This window comes from Schistocerca serialis, chromosome 2 (assembly GCF_023864345.2).
Source record: "Schistocerca serialis cubense isolate TAMUIC-IGC-003099 chromosome 2, iqSchSeri2.2, whole genome shotgun sequence".
Lineage (NCBI taxonomy): Eukaryota > Metazoa > Arthropoda > Insecta > Orthoptera > Acrididae > Schistocerca > Schistocerca serialis.
Genome location: NC_064639.1, coordinates 866,836,995 through 866,857,043, shown reverse-complemented (window position 1 = coordinate 866,857,043; position 20,049 = coordinate 866,836,995). Strand labels below are relative to the sequence as shown.

The 20,049-nt window shown below is 36.6% G+C and overlaps 1 protein-coding gene and 1 long non-coding RNA gene across 2 annotated transcripts in view; one reads left to right on the top strand and one right to left on the bottom strand.

Moving 5' to 3' along the window:
* The window catches only part of LOC126458181 (uncharacterized), a 101,228-nt gene that overhangs the window by 77,691 nt on the left and 3,488 nt on the right, over positions 1 to 20,049 (bottom strand). The gene's annotated exons all lie outside the window — the stretch shown is intronic.
* Positions 3,044 to 14,452, top strand: LOC126458178 (amine oxidase [flavin-containing]-like). The gene is made up of 9 exons (XM_050095048.1): positions 3,044 to 3,114; positions 3,348 to 3,604; positions 6,180 to 6,382; positions 9,489 to 9,691; positions 9,785 to 9,912; positions 10,038 to 10,158; positions 10,309 to 10,517; positions 12,295 to 12,507; positions 13,914 to 14,452. The coding sequence occupies exons 1-9, from the start codon at positions 3,063 to 3,065 to the stop codon at positions 14,121 to 14,123; spliced, it is 1,596 nt and encodes a 531-aa protein (XP_049951005.1). The 5' UTR covers positions 3,044 to 3,062; the 3' UTR covers positions 14,124 to 14,452.

The window sequence follows — 20,049 nt, the reverse complement described above, 5'->3', positions numbered from 1 at the left end:
ATTCATTATTATGTTTGTATCATTAAAGTCCACAAACAAGGTTTAGAATACAAATTTTTACTTCTTAAAGAAATAATGGTTTTTCTTACTTCCTATACTGTTATAGGTGCTATCACTATCTGATCTAAAAAATCTGGGAAATATCTTTCAGTAGTTTTATGGCCTTTCCTAGGGAGTCATTGTGTCCTGTTTCCTCCTCAACACTTAAAAAGTGTTCACTAAATATTTTTGCCACAATCTGTTGATTTTTTATTTCACTATCTTCGTTGTTCAGAAAGAACAATGTTTTGAGTCCTACTGCTCTCATTTTCATTTGCATGAAATATTATTACCAGCGGTTACCCAGGGCTTTTTGGTGTTATGTTATATATCCTTTTTGGGAAGGTACTTTTAAATATCAATGCCACTTCAGTACTAAAATGATTGTATTTGGAATTGGCATTATCTAAATTATACACAGGTCTCGAATCTATGTCTTGCAGATATGTTTTAGAAGTTTGTAGTTTCATTATTAATTATCTTAGCTATGTTCCAGCAGTGTCCACATCCATTCTCATAGATACTTGCACCATTAATAGTGAGTCTTTGTCCATCATGGTGAGAAAGACCATTTAGGATTTGCCTGGTAGCTGTGTCACCTATTTTGGTCTGGTCTATAAATATACAGAGTGTACATAAAGTCCAGGGACACTTTCAATTATTTATTGCACAAAGACTAAACAGATGTCATACATATTGCATTTTGAAGAGAAACACTGAAAGTTTTTTTTTTTACAAACATTCGATATGCAAATCATGAGTGGCCCAGGAGACATCAATATAGTAATCAAATTCTTGCCACATTCACTTCACTCACAGTGGGATGTCCACTTCTCTTTGCTGGGCACAAGCAACCTGTTGTAACGAATTTGTTGTGCCAGTGGTAAATAGCCTTGCTTGTTGGTGGTTTCATATGATACTTGTTCTAAACATCCATTGAACAGCTGTAGCACACTTGTTTTTGTTGAACTCCAACACACAGAAAACTCGCCATATTTGTAGCTATCACATGACTATTGGCAAATTACCAGACTACGCTGTGACGGTATACGTGAAAAAAAAAAACTTTAAGGGTTTCTCTTCAAAATAACATATGTATGGTATCTGTACAATGTTTGGTTCTTGTGTAATAAATAATTAAAATTGTTCCCAGACTTTATGTACACCCTGTATTATCAATTAGTGTGCTTGTAAATGAAGTTATTCTAGTATGGATACGTGTCCTGGGCTGGTCTCACAAAATTTGGGAAACCTAAATATGTGATGCTCACCCATGATCATCTTGTAGACATGTGTTTAAGGATTTGGGCATCCTGACTGCTGCATCACGTTATATTTATTCCCTCCTGAACTTTGTTGTGATAATCCACTCTAGTTCAAAACGAACAATTATGTACATAATTACAATACCAGAAGGAAAAATGACATTCACTACTCCACATTAAGGTTGTCTTTAGGACAGAAAGGAGTGCACAGTGCTGCAGTGAAGTTGTTTCTTAACTTACCCAGTGATATAAAATGTATGAAGGACAGAAAAGTAAAATTTGGAAATGAACTGAAAAATTTTTTCCTTGAGAACTCCTTCTATTCTGTAGCGGAATTTCTATTGTTGTAATGATTGGGGGGTAGGAATTACTAACTTACATCTATATACTTAATAATAATAATAATGTAGTAATAATAAAACTGAAGCAAAAATAGGATAATAGACTATGAAACTTCACTTAAGAACTTGACACATGAGCTGAACAAAATTCAAAAGGATCTCAACAATGCAAACATAAGACCAACCAACATTTTCGACAGAGAGAAATTCAGATGCAAAGTAGACAAACAAGAAGTTACATCAGAGCAACCGAACAAAAACAGTCCAGACCAAAGAGGTCAGAAGAATGTAACCAAGCCTTCTCGGAAAGAATGAAAGCCTATTGGAACAACAAGAAGAACCTAAAAAGAAGCTGACTGAGTCATTTGCTTAATGTCTTCCATTTATTGGGAGAATTCACTAATAATAATATTCAAATGAAAACAAAAAGTCTTATTAATGTCCAGTATGTAGTCATATTTACAAATTAATTTGTGATGTGAGTGTAAAATGACTCTTTTCACATCATTACAGTTAATCATGCAAATGACCCATGAAACATGAAATTAACTAACTGTTTTCTTCCAATCAAGCAGTGTTGAGTTACCAATAGGTGATAAACAGCAGCTGTTTAATATAACTGAGGAAGTAGAAATAGCATTTTTCTTTCTAATTTACTTGATTCAATGTAGCATATGCCCCCTAATACTATTTAGCATAATAATAGTGGTTTTTGTGTTTTACAATGTACAGATTAACTTTTTGACTTATATTAACATATAATTTTACCTGTTCCAAATCCCTAAATGTTCTCTTTCTTGTTGGGATCTACAGAATATGAAGGATAAATGGTCTACAGCAGTCAATCCAGCTAAAATGTCAAAATGTGCTTCCATCTTAACCAAATTTTTTAATGGTATGTAATTACTATTTCTCTGGGATTAAAAATAGTTTCTTCAGTAACATTGATATGTACTTTCTGAGATATATGAGCATCAAAACAAGGAAGGTGTTTGTTATGAAAGAAACTAATTGTTTGCAAAATCTGTCGGGGGGGGGGGCATGCAAACACATGTGCCAACAAGTTCATATTTATTTTCTGATAAGATAGTCTCTCTCTCTCTCTCTCTCTCTCTCTCTCTCTCTCTCTCTCTCTCACACACACACACACACACACACAAGCACACTCTCTCTCTCTCTCTCTCTCTCTCTCTCTCTCTCCCTCTCTCCCTCTCTCTCTCTCCCCGCATGTGCCATCTCCCCTTCCCCTCCCCTTCATCTCATTCTTTCCTGTCAACAATGTTTGTCTTTTACATTTTGTTTTTCTTCAGAAAGATGTTTGTCATTTTGTGCTTTTGTAAACAGAGGTACCTATATAAAGTATTACCAACAGCATTTAGAGCCACTTCAGTTAACAGGTGCTTGCAGAAAGGGTACAATGGCCAGATCAGACAAAGTTAACGTTGTTGTTATTGGAGCAGGACTAAGTGGTAAGGAATTATTAACAAATCTTTTCAAAAATCCATTGTTTCAGGAGTTTACCAGAACAACCACAAAATAAAGAGGATAAATGAATGTTTATTTTAATTTCCTGGTTTGACATCTCAAATCTCTACAACTCAGAAGTCACATATTAAGAATTTTTTCTGGTGTTATTTTGCTAAGTTTTATTCCTATAGAGTTCGCTTTAAAATGATTTATAAAAAGAAAATATTCATTACAGGACTGGCTGCAGCACTTGAACTACATAAACGAGGAATTGAGGTGACAGTTCTGGAAGCTTTAGATAGAGTCGGTGGCCGAACATTCACGCTCACCCCTTCTACAGAACATGAAGGGAGTGACAAGGACTATGGGTGGGCTGATCTTGGAGCATCATTTGTTGGCCCAACACAAACACATATCATGAAACTGATCAAAGAACTTGGATGTGAGCTAATACCATGTCTTGATGCACTAGACAGAGTGCATTATAGCAAGGTTAGTGTTAAGGATCAACAGTGTTTGTTGATTGTGGTGATCACATTCATATTTTGTCCCACAGGGATAGAAATAGAATTAATTGTAATTGGAAGTATTGTGTTTCCTGAAACATGAGGAAAATGTAATGTCAGTGCTGTAAATGTGGACAGAACCTTGTGGCTGTTACTAGACAGGAAGTGAGAGACAGGATTACAAGAAGTGTTCATATTATTCAGGAAACAAGATGAAGGTCTTCTGAGTTCAGTGTGGCAACTGACTTCTTCATCAGATTTTGCTGTCTTCTCCTTTTTTCTGCATTACTTGTTGACACTTTCAAACCTGTGTTGTCGTGAAAGCTGAAATTATTATCTAAAGATTCTTACACTGTTAGCAGATCTAGCCATATCCATAAATTTTTAGCAAAACACCCGCTTTTTTACTTTCATTGAACTGAAGTATGTGACATTTGTGCAGCACGCAACAATGCTCCTAGAAATAGGCAACTGAGAAGGCAGTGATATAGCATGTTTCTTTCTTTTTTAAAATGGTTTTCATAGATAGTCTAAAAGGGAACATAATGAAAGAAATATGTTTGAGTGAATAAACTAGCTTGGTATTTAAATTATTGGCTTATAGTACAAAAAGACAAGTTCAAATTATATACTTATGTGAACTGGGTTACAGATGGTGTGGAATAAAAATATATATGTGGCTTAGCATCCCAATGGGAGAAGCAGAATTTAAAAAAAAGTTAAAACAGTAAATGGAGAAAAACTTAGAATATGTTCCTTATGGAAACATCCTTGTATGCCATGAGATCAATATTTGAAGTTACAGGGAAAGTAATTAACCCATAACATGACCATGATTTGACCTTGTCTTTTCTGTACTATAAGCCAATAATTTTAATATCATGCTACTTTAGTAATTCAGATATATTTCTTTTATTATGTTCTCTTTTTTAGTCTGGAGACTGGTTTGATGCAGCTCTTATGCAAGACTCTTCATCTCTGAATAGGTACCACAACCTACAACCTTTTGAATCTGCTTACTGTCGACCCATAGAATGCCAGTTTTGTTTGCCTTGAAGGTAACATCCTCCTGAGTAGTCCCTGCCGGAGATCCAAATGGAACCTCCAAAATACTTAACCAAGAGGTTGCCATCATCATTAATCCACACAGTAGATCTGCTTGCCACCAGGGGAAAAATATTGAGGCCATAGTTATCCCTTGCTTATCTGTTAAACTCTGTCTCTAATGACTTCATTATCAACAGGCTGTTAAACTCTAATCTTCCTTTCTGATATGAACTGGGTTACAAGTGGTGTGGAATGTGGAAATGTTTAAATAATAGTGACTTAAAATATATGTTTAAGCAAAATATCTTCTTTCAAAGAAGAATATAAGCATTATAATGAATTTATTTTAGTGAGTTAATGTGAAATTGTTTTGTGGTACCCAGTTATCCCTACTACATTTTCACAGACTTTATAAGCTTACATGCCTTTCAGTGTAGCTCAGAATATGTTATTTGACAGTTCCATCAATGTGAGAAACAGAGACACTTGAATAAGTTATTGAAAAAACCAGCTCAGCTTTGGGAACTTGCAGCCTTCATCAGAGCACACAAAAATGATAAACACAACTACACACTACCAATGCTCAGTCAGGCTGCCGTATCAAGAGGGTGTAGCTGTGTGTGTGTGTGTGTGAGACAGAGAGAGAGAGAGAGAAAGAGAGAGAGAGAGAGCATGTGTGCACTCATGCATGTGTGTGGTACACTTTGATGAAGAAAAGGCATTCTCCTGCCCAATACTTAGATTACATGCCTATCTACTACTTTGCACTTCCTCTCTATTGAGAGTTTCTCAGGATTTTAACAGGTACTAGCAGACTGAAGCTTTGAGTAATCCAAAGTACATGCTCAGATGGTGCAGTCATAGTGTGTTACTTGCAAAAGACCCACCTAGAAGGTACATTTCAATGTACATCTTTTTGTAGAGTGAATTCCTCATTCTGCTTGGTAGTTGTTACTCACCTATATTTTCTCAGAATTTCTATGAACTTCATTCTTATTAGAGACATGCACTAGTGCTATCCAATATTTTTTTAAGATATTAGTTTTAATAACATTCTTTGTATGTCATTGTCTGGGAGAAACTTAGCAAGAAGTCCTACAGCTGGCACAGTCAGAGAAAATCTCAAACATGAACACACATATTAGTGGACTCGTAAATACATACCTCCTGCAGACCTTAACTTGGTGTAATCATCAAAAGATGTGTTGAAATTTATAATAAAAATCAAAGGCATATCCATAAATTGTTTTATGGACTATATAACGATATATAAACTGTTTTGCAATTTGATGCCCTTTCCAATTATGTGGTTCCACTTTCTCATGTTTCTTAAGCTATTAATTACTTCAAGATAAAGAAAGATAAAGATCTGGAATTTCAGATGGATAATTTAAATTATAAACACACTGCCACGATATTACCTGAGCTATTTCATTGAACAATGATATGACAAAGTAAATTATTTAATTCTCACTAGCTCAAAGAGCAAATTACCATATAGACTTTTATTTCAGGGCCGGCACTGCCAGTATAATGGACCATGGCCCACATTCTGGAAGAGTAACCCCTTGGCAGCATGGGATGTAGTTCGAATGGTGCGCCGTATGGACAAAATGTGTCGCCAAGTACCAACAGACAAACCTTGGAATGCTCCTCTTGCACAAGAGTGGGATGCAATAACTGTGCGTGAATATCTTCGCAAGCACTGCTGGACAAGGTCTATAATATTTCTAAATTATTAAATATTGTGATAAAAGCTTTGTTCCTGAATTAGCTAATTTTTCAAGTAATAACTGTATCCACTTATCATAAAATGCCAAAATTTAGAATAAAATTCAAATATAGAAATCATACATTAATTTATGCATGATGATGATAGTTGAGCTCTGTGACCATGGATTAAATAGCTTGAATAATTACAGCTGCCAGCCAATTTTATATAACTTTATTTGTGCTGAGAAACATTTTGGGCAACTGTAACTACATGGCTTGTAAGTCAGCCACACAGTCAGTGCATCATTAAAGCTCAAAATATGTGAAAACAAGGAGCTACAAGTTACAAACTGAAAGACAGCTGCAATGTTGAAAATACAGTTGATAAAAAGATAACATTGATGAAGATGTAAATGAACTATACTGACTGAAGGTGGATTAAAAGCCAAACCACACCCTGTCACAAATAAAGCTACATAAAAAGTTGCTGGTTTCTGTAATTCTTCAAACAATTAAAAATCTTAAATTAGTAGGTGTCTCCTGTCATTAGATATCAGAGCATTTTGCCGCTATAGATTGAGAAACACTCATTCTTGAACATTTCTGAAATGCATTATCTATCCTCTCTCATTTTTAAATTCATGATACTCATTTTTAATGAGAATTACATTGACTGCCACTTCTTATAATCAAGACAACATTAGGGCACCGTTACGCAATTTTCTTTATGCTTTTGGCAGAAGAGAACATTTTTGTTCAGCAATATACTAATGTTTACTGTCATGACATTGTATAATGTTGGCGTCTTTTTAACACCACAATTTCCAGTCAATTTCTTTAGCTACATGTCTTTTCTGTAAGTTTCCATTACATGGGTCACAAACACTGAAACACATGATAAGGTTAATAACAAAAACATTCCTATGGGATTATCATGATGTAAGAAAGTCCTAGAATAGCCAGAAACTTCTCAAATATCACAGCTTCAAATTATGTAGCATCAAAATTGCATCTACATTGCAGTCATCGTGTATTAAAACTACTGCCATAAATTAAAGACATTGCTCAAAAAACATTTGCATTCAAGTTTTTGCAGAGTACTGAAATGTTCAGTGGCTGGAGCAGATATTGTAGATGTCATCCTGATAAGAAATTTGCCAAAGTAATGTCTGTAACTGCCTATTATTGTCAATATTGTTTACTGTAATGTTTAGAGTCCTGTTAGCATTGAAGACATTCTAAGCAAATTCGCTGTTTGAAAAGACCAAATGTGGCTATAAATGGTTGTAGGAAAGTTCTTGTAGAATGTAACTACTTTTGGATTAAAGGAGACCACTCACCAAAAAGCAGAAGCTTTAAGTTGTTGATAGGCACATACATAAAGAAAGAAAACTTGCTAGCTTTCGGAGTAATCCTTTTCCAAGGTAAAGTAGAAAACACACACACACACACACACACACACACACACACACACACACACACACACACACAGCTGCATTTCAGTAGGTAGACTAGGTTGTGGTGGGGGTTGTGTATTAAAGGTAAAAGGTATTAAAGGTGAAAGGTATGGATAAAGGGAGAGAAAGGTGGGAAGTAGGGAGTGGCCTTGGGGTTGAGCGGTTAGCAGTTCTGAGGGACGCAGCCAGTTTGCTGGCTAGAAATCCAGGAGGGAGAGATAGCAGGTACATGGGGTAGGCACATGATTGATGGCTGTCACAGCCAGTAGGGAGCGACACACCTTGAAGGTGGCATGCTGACATGAACTGCAAGGGGTGACAGGATGGACAAAGCGGAAAATCTTGGGTTGAGGGCATGGGGACAGTGGGTTACTGGAGATTGCGGCCAGGACAATTACAGTGCGAAGGATGTGTTGCAAGGATAATTCCTATCTGTTTAGTTCAGAGAAGCTGATGGTGGATGGGAGGATCCGAATGACCAGTGTTCTGAAACAGCCATTGAAACTGAGCATTTTTTGCTGAACCGCATGTTGTTCTTGGTAACAATTTGGTGGTGGCCATTCATCCCTGTGGACAGCTGGTTGGTCATCACATCAGCATAAAAAGTTGTACAGTGTCTGCAGCAGAGATGGTAAATGACACGGCTGCTTTCATGTTTTTCTTACTGCTTCAGGACATTTTTGTAGTGAAGTACACACATCTTATGTATGCCCATAATTAAATATCTCAGTGACTCTCACTTGGCTCTTAATGTTTGGAAAGTGTATAGTAATGCTGCTTGTGGTGCTTGTAACAGTATTTGTACCTAATAAAGTCTTGAAAGGAGGATATAAGATGAACATCAACAAAAGCAAAATGAGGATAATGGAATGTAGTTGAATTAAGTCGGGTGATGCTGAGGGAATTAGATTAGGAAATGAGACACTTAAAGTAGTAAAGGAGTTTTGCTATTTGGGGAGCAAAATAACTGATGATGGTCGAAGTAGAGAGGATATAAAATGTAGACTGGCAATGGCAAGGAAAGCGTTTCTGAAGAAGAGAAATTTATTAACATCAAGTATAGATTTAAGTGTCAGGAAGTCGTTTCTGAAAGTATTTATATGGAGTGTAGCCATGTATGGAAGTGAAACATGAACAATAAATAGTTTGGACAAGAAGAGAATAGAAGCTTCTGAAATGTGGTGCTACAGAAGAATGCTGAAGATTAGATGGGTAGATCACATAACTAATGAGGAGGTTTTGAATAAAATTGGGGAGAAGAGGAGTTTGTGGCACAACTTGACAAGAAGAAGGGACCAGTTGGTAGGACATGTTCTGAGGCATCAAGGGATCACAAATTTAGCATTGGAGGGCAGTGTGGAGGGTAAAAATTGTAGAGGGAGACCAAGAGATGAATACACCAAGCAGATTCAGAAGGATGTAGGTTACAGTAAGTACTGGGAGATGAAGAAGCTTGCACAGGATAGAGTAGCATGGAGAGCTGCATCAAACCAGCCTCAGGACTGAAGACAACAACAACAACAATAAAGATTTCTGAGTCAACAAATATGCACATACATTGCAATAGTAGGAGATAGGAAAAGAGGCTGTATCTTACAAATGTATATATTAAGACACAACGAGAGTTAATTGATAAAGTTACTTGTGTTGCAGAGATGCAGTTGAATTCCTTGAATCAATATGTCAGTTTAACAACACAGCTGATGCCCATGAGATCTCCTTGTTGTATTATTTGTGGTACATGCACCAAGGAAAGGGCATGGACAGCCTGTGGAGCATTAAAGATGGTGCTCAGGAGAACAGGATCCAGGGTGGCACTCAACAAATTAGCATTAAGCTAGCACAGAAGCTAGAGGGTATGCAGCACTCTCATAAGTCATTCTATAATTGAATTTTTTGTTAATCGTATGATTTCCTTTTTTACAGTAAAATGTTTTTGTGCACTACAGGTTGCATACACCTGAACTGCCCAGTTGTAAAAGTTGAGTACCATGGAAACACTGTCAAAGTACAGACCTTACAGGGCAAGGAATTTGTCGGTTCCTATGTGATACTTGCCACACCACCATCAGTGCAGGTACATTTGACATGTAATATGATTATTAATCACATTAAGATATGTTCTTGCTGTAAAAACAATATCACCCTCACTACGAAGATAGTAACACAAACTGGTTAATGAAAACTTGTTGTAAATTATAGATGAAGATTCACTTTGATCCACCACTGCCACCATTAAGAAATGGGCTATTGCAGAGGATTCCAATGGGATTGGTGATGAAGTGTTTAGTTTTCTATGAAAAACAGTTCTGGATTAACCAAGGTATGAAAAGAATTTTATAAAATATGAGTTTTTCTGTATTAATAATGAAAATGGACCCATGTTACATTAGAGTCAAATGACTGAAGTCATTGTCTTGTATGAACAAATCAATGAATCACATTATTTCAGAAATGCCTTTGATTTTTGTAGGTTACAGTGGCTTTGTAACTTGTGGTGATGGCATTGAAATAGTAAGCCATGTCCTGGAAGATATTAAACCTGGAGTTACTCTGTGTGGCCTTATTTGCTTCATATATGGTGACCAAGCCATAAAACTGTCTAAAATGAGTTTAGAAGGAAGGAAGACTGCTGTCTGTTTGTCTTTGGCAAAGTTTTACAAATCTGAGGAAGCTCTGATAGTAAGTTTTTACTTAGTTATTTTGTAACAGTTAACAACAATATCATTTAAAGTTACCTCATCTGAAACTGACACTAGGCCCCTGTTATTCACATATCTGACACTGCCGGTTCAGTTTGTGTATGCTCATGAATAGAAGTTTAAACATGCTGCCTTTTCACAGCTTCTCTACAATTTTTACCCTCCACGCTGCCCTCCAATGCTAAATTTGTGATCCCTTGATGCCTCAGAACATGTCCTACCAACTGGTCCCTTCTTCTTGTCAAGTTGTGCCACAAACTCCTCTTCTCCCCAATTCTATTCAAAACCTCCTCATTAGTTATGTGATCTACTCATCTAATCTTCAGCATTCTTCTGTAGCACCACATTCAGAATGGAAGCCCACCACAATCTTTCATGTTTCCAGTATCTACCTTTCTCTCATTAGCAGTATTTTTAATGAGTATGCACACAGGCTTTCGGCCTTTGTTGAAACCATAACATGGTTTCTATTTCGTAGCATGTTATATGGTGTTTTACAAGTATATGGATTTGCGGTAAGAGACTTTTATTCTTTAATGGCACCAGGAGACAATCACTTTGGCAACACACAATGAGATTCATTCCCAGTTTAATTACAGTCTAAGTGATGAGAAACGAAATCTGCAAAACCTCATAAAGACACATAACAAAGTTGAAACTTCCCAGCAGATTAAAACTGTTTTTCGGACTGAGACTTGAACTCAGGGCCTTTGCCTTTCACATTGATCTACCAACTAAGCTACATAATTAATTCCACCACTACATCATCTCCTACCTTCCAAACTTTACAGAAGCTCTCCTGCGAAACTTGTGGGACTAGCACTCCTGGAAGAAAGGAACTGCGGAGGCAGCCAGCCAGAGGGTTGTTTCCAGAATGAAATTTTCACTCTGCAGCAGAGTGTATGCTGATACATAACTTCCTGGCAGATTACAACTGTGTCAGACTGAGATCCGAATGTGAGATCTTTGTGTTTCAAGGGCACGTGGCAAATCTCGGTCTGGCACACAGTGTTAATCTGCTAAGAAGTTTCATATCAGTGCACACTCTGCTGCAAAGTGAAAATTTCATACTGGATCTATGAAAGTTGTTGAAATATTATTTAAAGAAAATAACAACTCAACTGCAAACTCCAAAAATTTGTAAACTGTCCCTTTGCCTGAAAGATCACATACTACAAGTTTTCCATTACAGACAGTAAGTTCATATTTTAATATCACATGTGTCTTGATAAAAGAAGTCATTTTGTTGGTGTTTCTGATTCTTAGTCAATCCCTTCAATTGAAACAGCTGTATTCTCTTTCTGCATGTAAAAACAATTCTGCCATGGCTACAAAAATAAACATAACAGACGATGAAAATGGAAAACTTACAGTTCTATTGCAAGACTGCATTTCTCTTTTAAAATTATACAGAGAAGAGATATGTTGCCTAATAATAATAGCTCCATGCTGAATGTTAATTCACTAATTTGGTCGTGGGGAGAATGTACAGTTTTGTTTTTTAACTAGAAGCTCTATGATGCTTATTAGGATTTTCCTTTCAAGAATATTTTTGTTGATACCAGTTATGTAAGTAACAGCTTCATATAAAATGTTAGTATATACTAAGACGATTATATTACTTGGATATTATTTTCTTGTGTTATTAAAAAGTGAGCATATTTTGTGTAATAGTTTACCTAGTATAATATTTTGCAGCAGCACATACATATGAATACACTGCAACAAAAAGTGACTTTTTTATTTACATGTTTCAGCCTGCACATTATGTAGATAAAATGTGGAGTGAGGAACAGTACATTGGAGGCTGCTACACGTGCTACTTTCCACCTGGTTCACTGACCCGCTATGGCCCTGCACTTAGAGAACCAATTGGTTCCCGCATTTTTCTTGCTGGGACAGAAACAGCCCTTGAATGGACTGGTTACATGAGTGGAGCAGTGGAAGCCGGAGAGCGTGCTGCTTCTCAGGTTAGCCATAAGTTAATTCCTCTTCACCCTTTACTTGTGATGATGTTACAAACTTTTATGGGTAATATGTTAACAAAAATAATCACTTTCTGAAAATATGATATAAGTGGATAGACAAAAAAAATCTACTCTTCAAGCAATGGCTGGAAGAAACCCACAAAAGTTAATGAAATGTTTAGTAATAATAGGAGAAGGGTAATTATATCAACCTGACGTAAGGGGTCCTGGTCTGGAAACAACCAACTCAGAAGTTATAAGTGAAAATCTGAGTCAGTCAGTCTATTCTATTGCAAGCTCTTTGCTTTCCATATCTGGGGAGGATATAGTATGGACCAAAAGAAGGGAAAAAAGTGTGCAATAGACATGGCTCTAAAGTGCCTCCCTTAAGAGCTTTGAGCATTTGTTCATCTTTTCGACTGTGAAAGCACTTCTTTTACTGAACAAGTGCCCATACCACTTAAGGTATGTACATTGGATCCCATGTTTACTGCACACTTTTTTTCTAGTTTTGGTCCATACTATATCCTCCACAGATATGGAAAGTAAATAGCTTGCAATAGAAGAGATTGACTGTCAGATTTTCACTTATACCTTTTGAGTTGGTTGTTTATAGACCAGGATCTTTTACATCAAATTGATGTATTTACTCTTTTCTATCATCCCATAAAGTTTGTAATACCATGATGGATTCACCCTGTATTCAGCAGAAATGAAGTTTTCTTAGAAAAAAGTGTTGTCTTACCTGTATGAGATTGGATGAAAAGGGAGAGGGGGACTGGCTGTGATGAGTGTTACATATCCTTAAACAGTGACTAAGATATGAGCATGTTAAATAAACAGTATACAAAATTTTCCACAGTTTGAATAATTGGTACCTGTAATTGGTATGCTTGAAGAGATTTCCAAACAAAATGTCTCCAGTTTTCAGACACTGAAAATTTTTCTCATCTTTTCTGGCTCTCAACTATCTTAATGTGTCCATTTCTTTCAGTGGCTATTAAAATGAAAATCAGTGGCCCAGTAAATTAGGCTGATAAAACATTATGAAGGAATATGTCTGTAGGATATAATTTAAATTCACAATTAAATTAGATGAAAATGGTTATATAATATTTGACTATGTGATGAACTGCTATTGAAGATAAGTAAATGGTATTTAGTGCAGGGAATGTTCTTTATTGTTATCTTTTATATCTTTTGGATATTGCAGTTGATTTTTATAATAATAAGTGCTGTTTATTTGGAAATATTGTAGTATTTAGTAACTTTTTCATATACAAGCCATGACATACTGAGATGCTGCAAAAAATTGAGAAGACTACTTTGAAATGTGGCTTCCACTTTCAATAAAACTGTCATCTTTGACTGTGACTGTTGTACATTTAAAAAATACAATTTTGATACAGATCTTAGCTGCTGAGGGACTCATATTCAGTAACAAAGTGCAACAGACAAAGGCTCCACAAAACACTGAAGTACAGGTGCCACAGTTCAGACTTAGTGATTTGTGGATCGATCAGCTCCAGCCCAGCCTTGGAAGATTTGCAGCTGTGGCTACTGCTACAGTTGCACTTGTGACCTCATTATTTGCATTCCAGACAGAAGCTGTCATCTAAAACAACTGCCTCTGAACCGAATTACTAGAAAATATACTAAAACAACACAGGAGTATTGAACATCAGGAGTCACCAGGAAGATGGCTACTCATCTCATTAAAACACTCTCTAAGCAAAGATTCTATGTAACATCTTGCTGTGTAATGTGATCTTATTATAAACTTTGTACTAGTTAAATGACTTTAAATGCTCTCTGAGATTTTTCTCAGCTTATGAGTAAGCCTGTTGTATTCTCTTTTGAAAAGAGATTTATGTCTACAAAGAATTTATTAATATTTTTGTATTTGTTTATATGAAAAATCTGATTAAAGAAACTGTTGTTTTAGTAATACGTTTATTGAAGTTTATTTACTTGTGTGCTGATCGAAACCCACCTTTCAACAAAACATCAATTTGTTACTTTTTCCAAAATGTGTTGCTTACATCTATCAGTTCAAAGGAAGCAGTTAAATACCTGTAGTTTCAAATTCTTTGATGCATATGTGTGATTACCTCAAACGAACTGAAGTTCTGACAAACATCAACTAACACTGTGCTTTAAATTAATGACTGGGAAGTCACACTTATATATTTCTTAGATAAGATGATGGATAGACCCATACAAAGTATGGCTTACAACCAAAATTTCATTACCTCACCATACAGTGTGTCTCAAGCTATTAGGAACACAATTATACAAATGACAGAGGATCATAAACTGAATATTTTGAGACATCAAATCAATGCTTGAAAATTAATATTTCAGAGAGTGCACGGTCTTGAATTTGTAATGTGTGTGAGGTATGTGCTAGTAAGCTGCTTATGTTTCATGACAGACTACTGTGTGCCACATCGAATTCGGCTGTGATATATTGCCTGTGATGTGTCCATGGTGCAAATTACATTCCCCGACTGATTCTCAAAGACAGGGCATTGCTCAATACAGGGACTTACAGACATCTTTTGGTGTATGGTACAATAGGATGTAGTGCCAAGATAACTGAATAAATATACAGATAAAAGTTTTGTATCATTCAAATTGGAGGTCATTTTTTGCTATGGATAGAAACTGGGTCATTCCGGTTGCGGAGAACTGATCAAGTTTTTATTGATTGATTGATTGATTTTTATTGTTGTAGAGACCTCATAGATCATCTGAGGCATTACAAAAGTCAATATTACATAGTATAAATGTTACACAAATAATTACAAAAACAAGAAAAATATTACACAATATAAATATTACACAAATAATTATGGTACCTTCACACAAAAACAAAACAGAGAAACTTCTGGTACAAATTGATATTGCATAGTAAATTTAGCCAATTACAGACTTACTCATATATAGAAGTATATAAAAACTGATCACAAAGTGTAGTCATACCATATTCTTTGCCTCCCTTAAAAATTCATCAGTTTCATAAATGCTGAGCTCAATAAGAAATTCTTTTACTTTTTTTTTGAATTGTTGAATTGGAAGATCCCTGATATGTTGGGGTATGGCATTAAAAAATTTTATGGACTTGTATAAGAAGCACTTTTGTGTTTTTTTATAGTTACATCGGAAAGAAACTAGGTCCTGCTTGTTTCTTGTGTTATAATTATGTCACATGTCATACTGTTGATAACTTGTTTTCCTTAATATGCATTACACACTGTAGTATAAATATTGATGGCAGGGTCATAATCTGTAATTTTTTAAAGCTTGGCCTACAGTGAGCTCTGGGTGCCACGCTACATATCAGTCTTATTGCCATCTTTTGTAGTTTGAAGACATTAGCTGCCTTGCTTTGATGTCCCCATAGTATTGTACCATAGGAAATGTGACTGTGTACTAAAGCAAAATAAACCACTTTAAGTACTGGCACGTTTAGATAAAGACACAGCTTCCTTAGAGCAAATATTCCTTTGCTAATGCTGCTTTCCACTTTTTCTATATCGCTACCCCAGGATAATTTTGAATCGATTGAGATTCCAAGGAAATTAACAGCATTTGAGCTCTGCTCAAGTTCAGTGTTATTATTCCATGATACATACAGGTCTTGTATTTTTTTTCGGTTGATACAAAGGGAATTAGCTTTACACCAATTTTCAACTTTGACAGTGCACTGGTCTGCTTCATATTTCACCTTCTGTGCTGTTTCTGCAATTATACAGACTGCAAGATCATCTGCAAATAAGTAAGTCCTAGTTGACGGTCCAACTATGTTACATGGTAAGTCATTTATATAAATAATAAATAGAACTGGGCCAAGTACAAAACCTTGTGGGACACCCATGCCCACAGGTAAGTAATCTGATTCTGCACCATTAAAAACCACCTTCTGCACTCTATTACTTAGATAAGATTTTATCAATTCCAGAGCACTTCCTGTAAAGCCATGGAATTGCAGTTTGTTCAATAAGATTTTATGAGACACAGTGTTTCTCAGTGAATAATGACTCACATTCCAGAATTTCACGAGATTGTTTTGGATCATGTGGGAACAGATTCATCAAGAAGCACATATCAACTTAGTTGTGAAACATATATTTTGAAGAATACTGTGCATAAAGCACTGGTGTGGAGCAACAGTTTACATACTTGCCAATAGCAACCCATGCAAACAATGGAGTCAAATGATTTTACACCTAGAGCTCTGTACTCTCAATGGGTTATCCAGTGCAGTAGTGTGCAATGCCCAAATTCTTACAAATCTTAGTTGTGCTTCAACCACGTTTTCTAATGCTGCAGTAGTCATGTCTGGAATGATGCTTGTCTCAGATCACCAGCAATGATTCTCTATTGCTTTGTGGGCTCCAGTTCTACAAAATCAACTAACAAGACCTCATTTACCATCGCCTCATGTGGCGGGGGGCACATTTGTGGTGTTCATTAGAGATGTGCTGCTACAACTAGGCCTATTAGATTGCACCTCTTGTTCATGAAATGATGTTGTTTCAATACAACAGTGCAACATTCCTTTGACATTAATGTCAGTTGCTTATGAACTTGGAGAAAATTTATTTGAATGATAATGAATAAAGATGAAAATTGTTATTCATGAAAGATAAATAAAAATATTTACTCAAACATTATTCATTTCCTTGAATAAAAACATTTATTCACCATTAGTCAAAAAAGGCTTTCTAATTAACATACAAATTTCGGCTGCGACTATGGGTGCGACAGAAGCAACCACATATTTTCTACACCATTACTAAATCCCAGATACTAACATTTAAACAACTAGTTCTCATGGGGTTGTAGTATTACATCAGCAGAAACAGATAACATTAAATTTTTTGGCACCCACTTGGACAGAAGTCTCCATTGGGTGAACCACATTACATCTGTGTGTAAGAAAATCAGCAGTAGCTTGTACATGATAAGTCAGCTGCAAAAATAGTCCCAAGTTAAACACTAAAAATTGTTTACAATGGAACTGTTTATCCTTTTCTTAATTATGATACAGAGCTGTGGGCCGGCTGGTGTGGCCGAGCGGTTCTAGGCACTACAGTCTGGAACCGCGTGACCGCTATGGTCGCAGATTCGAATCCTGCCTCGGGCATGGATGTGTGTGATGTCCTTAGGTTAGTTAGATTTAAGTAGTTCTAAGTTCTAGGGGCTTAGATTTAAGTAGTTCTAAGTTCTAGGGGCCTGATGACCTCAGATGTTAAGCCCCATTGTGCTCAGAGCCATCTGAACCATTTGAACAGAGCTGTGGGGTTGTGCAGCAGATCTGCACCTGAATGGAATATTAGTATTACAGAAAAGGTTCATTAGGTTAATGCATGGACTAAAGTCCTGTCATGAAACCTTTGCCCAACATAAATATCTAACAGTATATTCCTTGTATCTGTATAAATGTCATATTTTTTCCGAATAGTAAAATCAAAAGAAATAAATGCAGTGATACACATAATTATGACACTAGTAGTACAGGTAACTACTTCAAGTAAAGAACAAGATTAAAATCAGTGGGCAGATATGGTTCAACAAGCTGCCACATTCTTTGAAAACTTGTGAACCAAAGCTATTCCATTGGGAGTTAAGAGCCTTCTCAGTAAATACATGTTTATATTCACTCAGTGAATTCTGATCTACTTGTCCTGTATTGTAACATGCAATATAATTAGAATATTAAGATGAATGTACGCACCACTACCGTATGTAAGCGTTATCTACACTGAAGCGCCAAAGAAACTGGCACAGGCATGCGTATTTAACTACAGAGATGGTGTAAGTAGGCAGTCGGCAACACCTATATAAGACAATAATTGTCTGGCGCAGTTGTTAGATTGGGTACAGCTGCTACAACTGCAGGTTATCAAGATTTAAGTGAGTCTTAATGTGGTGTTATAGGCGGCACATGAGTGATGGGACATAGCATCTTCGTGGTAGCTACAAAGTGGGAATTTTCCTGTACGACCATTTCACGAGTGTACCATAAATATCAGGAATCAAGTAAAACACCAAATCTCCAACATCACTGTGGCTGGAAAAAGATCATGCAAGAATGGGACCACTGATTACTGAAGAGAATCAGCAACATGACAGAAGTGCAACCCTTCCTTAATCTGCTGCAGATTTCCATGCTGGGCCATCAACAATTGTCAGTGTGTAAACCATTCAACGAAACATCATGGATATGGGCTTTTGGAGCCAAAGGCCCTCTCATGTACCCTTGATGACTGCACGACACAATGATTTATGACTTGCCTGGGTGTGTCAACACCAAAATTGGACTATTGATGACTGGAAACATATTGCCTGGTCAGACGAGTCTTATTTCAAATTGTATCAAGCAGATGTATGTGTACAGATATGGAGACAACTTCATGAATCCATGGACTCTGCATGTCAGCATCGGACTGTTCAGGCTGGTAGAGGCTCTGTAATGATGTGGGATGTTTGCATTTGGAGTGATATGGGACCCCTGATACATCTAGGTATGACTGTGACAGGTGACATGTATGTAAGCATCCTGCCTGATCGCCTGCGTCCATTCATGTCCATTGTGCATTCCGACTGACTTGGGAAATTCCAGCAGGACAATGCGACACCTCACACGCCCAAAATTGCTACACAGTGCCTCCAGGAACATTCTTCTGAGTTTAAACATTTCCGCTGGCCGCCAAACTCCCCAGACATGTACATTACTGAGCATATATGGCATGCCTTGCAATGTGCTGTTCAGAAGAGATCTTCACACCCTTGTACACTTACGGATTTATGGACAGCTCTGCAGGATTCATGGTATCAATTCCCTCCAGCACTACTTCAGACCTTAGTCGGGTCCATGCCACATCGTGTTGCGGCATATCTGCGTGCTTTCGGGGGCCCTACACGATATTAGGCAGGTGTACCAGTTTCTTTGGCTCTCCAGGGTATATTAATCTACTCAACCTATGTATGAAGTTTGCAAAAGTCATAAACTTGATGTACTACACGCAAAATTTTTTAAATAAATCAATTTGTTTCTACTTCCTGTCAGCATGTGGATACACGCCAAAGTGAAACGACAAGTCATTCAGCAGTTTTCTAACAGATAGTACTATCTTCGCATCCTCTAGCACGCTAGCAGCAAGCTGGGCAGAATGAGAAACCAACAAGAAAACATTCATAGTTCTTACAAAATAAATGTGAATGGATCATTGGATATCGTTGCAGGATGATAGGAAATAGCCTACGTATTTTCATTGTTGCTCAGATTTAAAATTTAGTATCCTCACTTATCTCAGGCATCAGTAGTTCCGTAGCGTGTCTGAAGATTTTCGTACCAACAGTACTAAACGTACTTATGGTGAAACCAAGAACATGAACTTTGTAGTTAAAATGTAGTAAGTACTGGTAGTGATTAACGAAGTGGTGAAGTATATTTTGATGTGCCCTGTCACGAGTGAAGTGTCATCGTACATTTGTCTTGTCATTGTGTTGCCGAAAGGAACACTGTAAATAGTC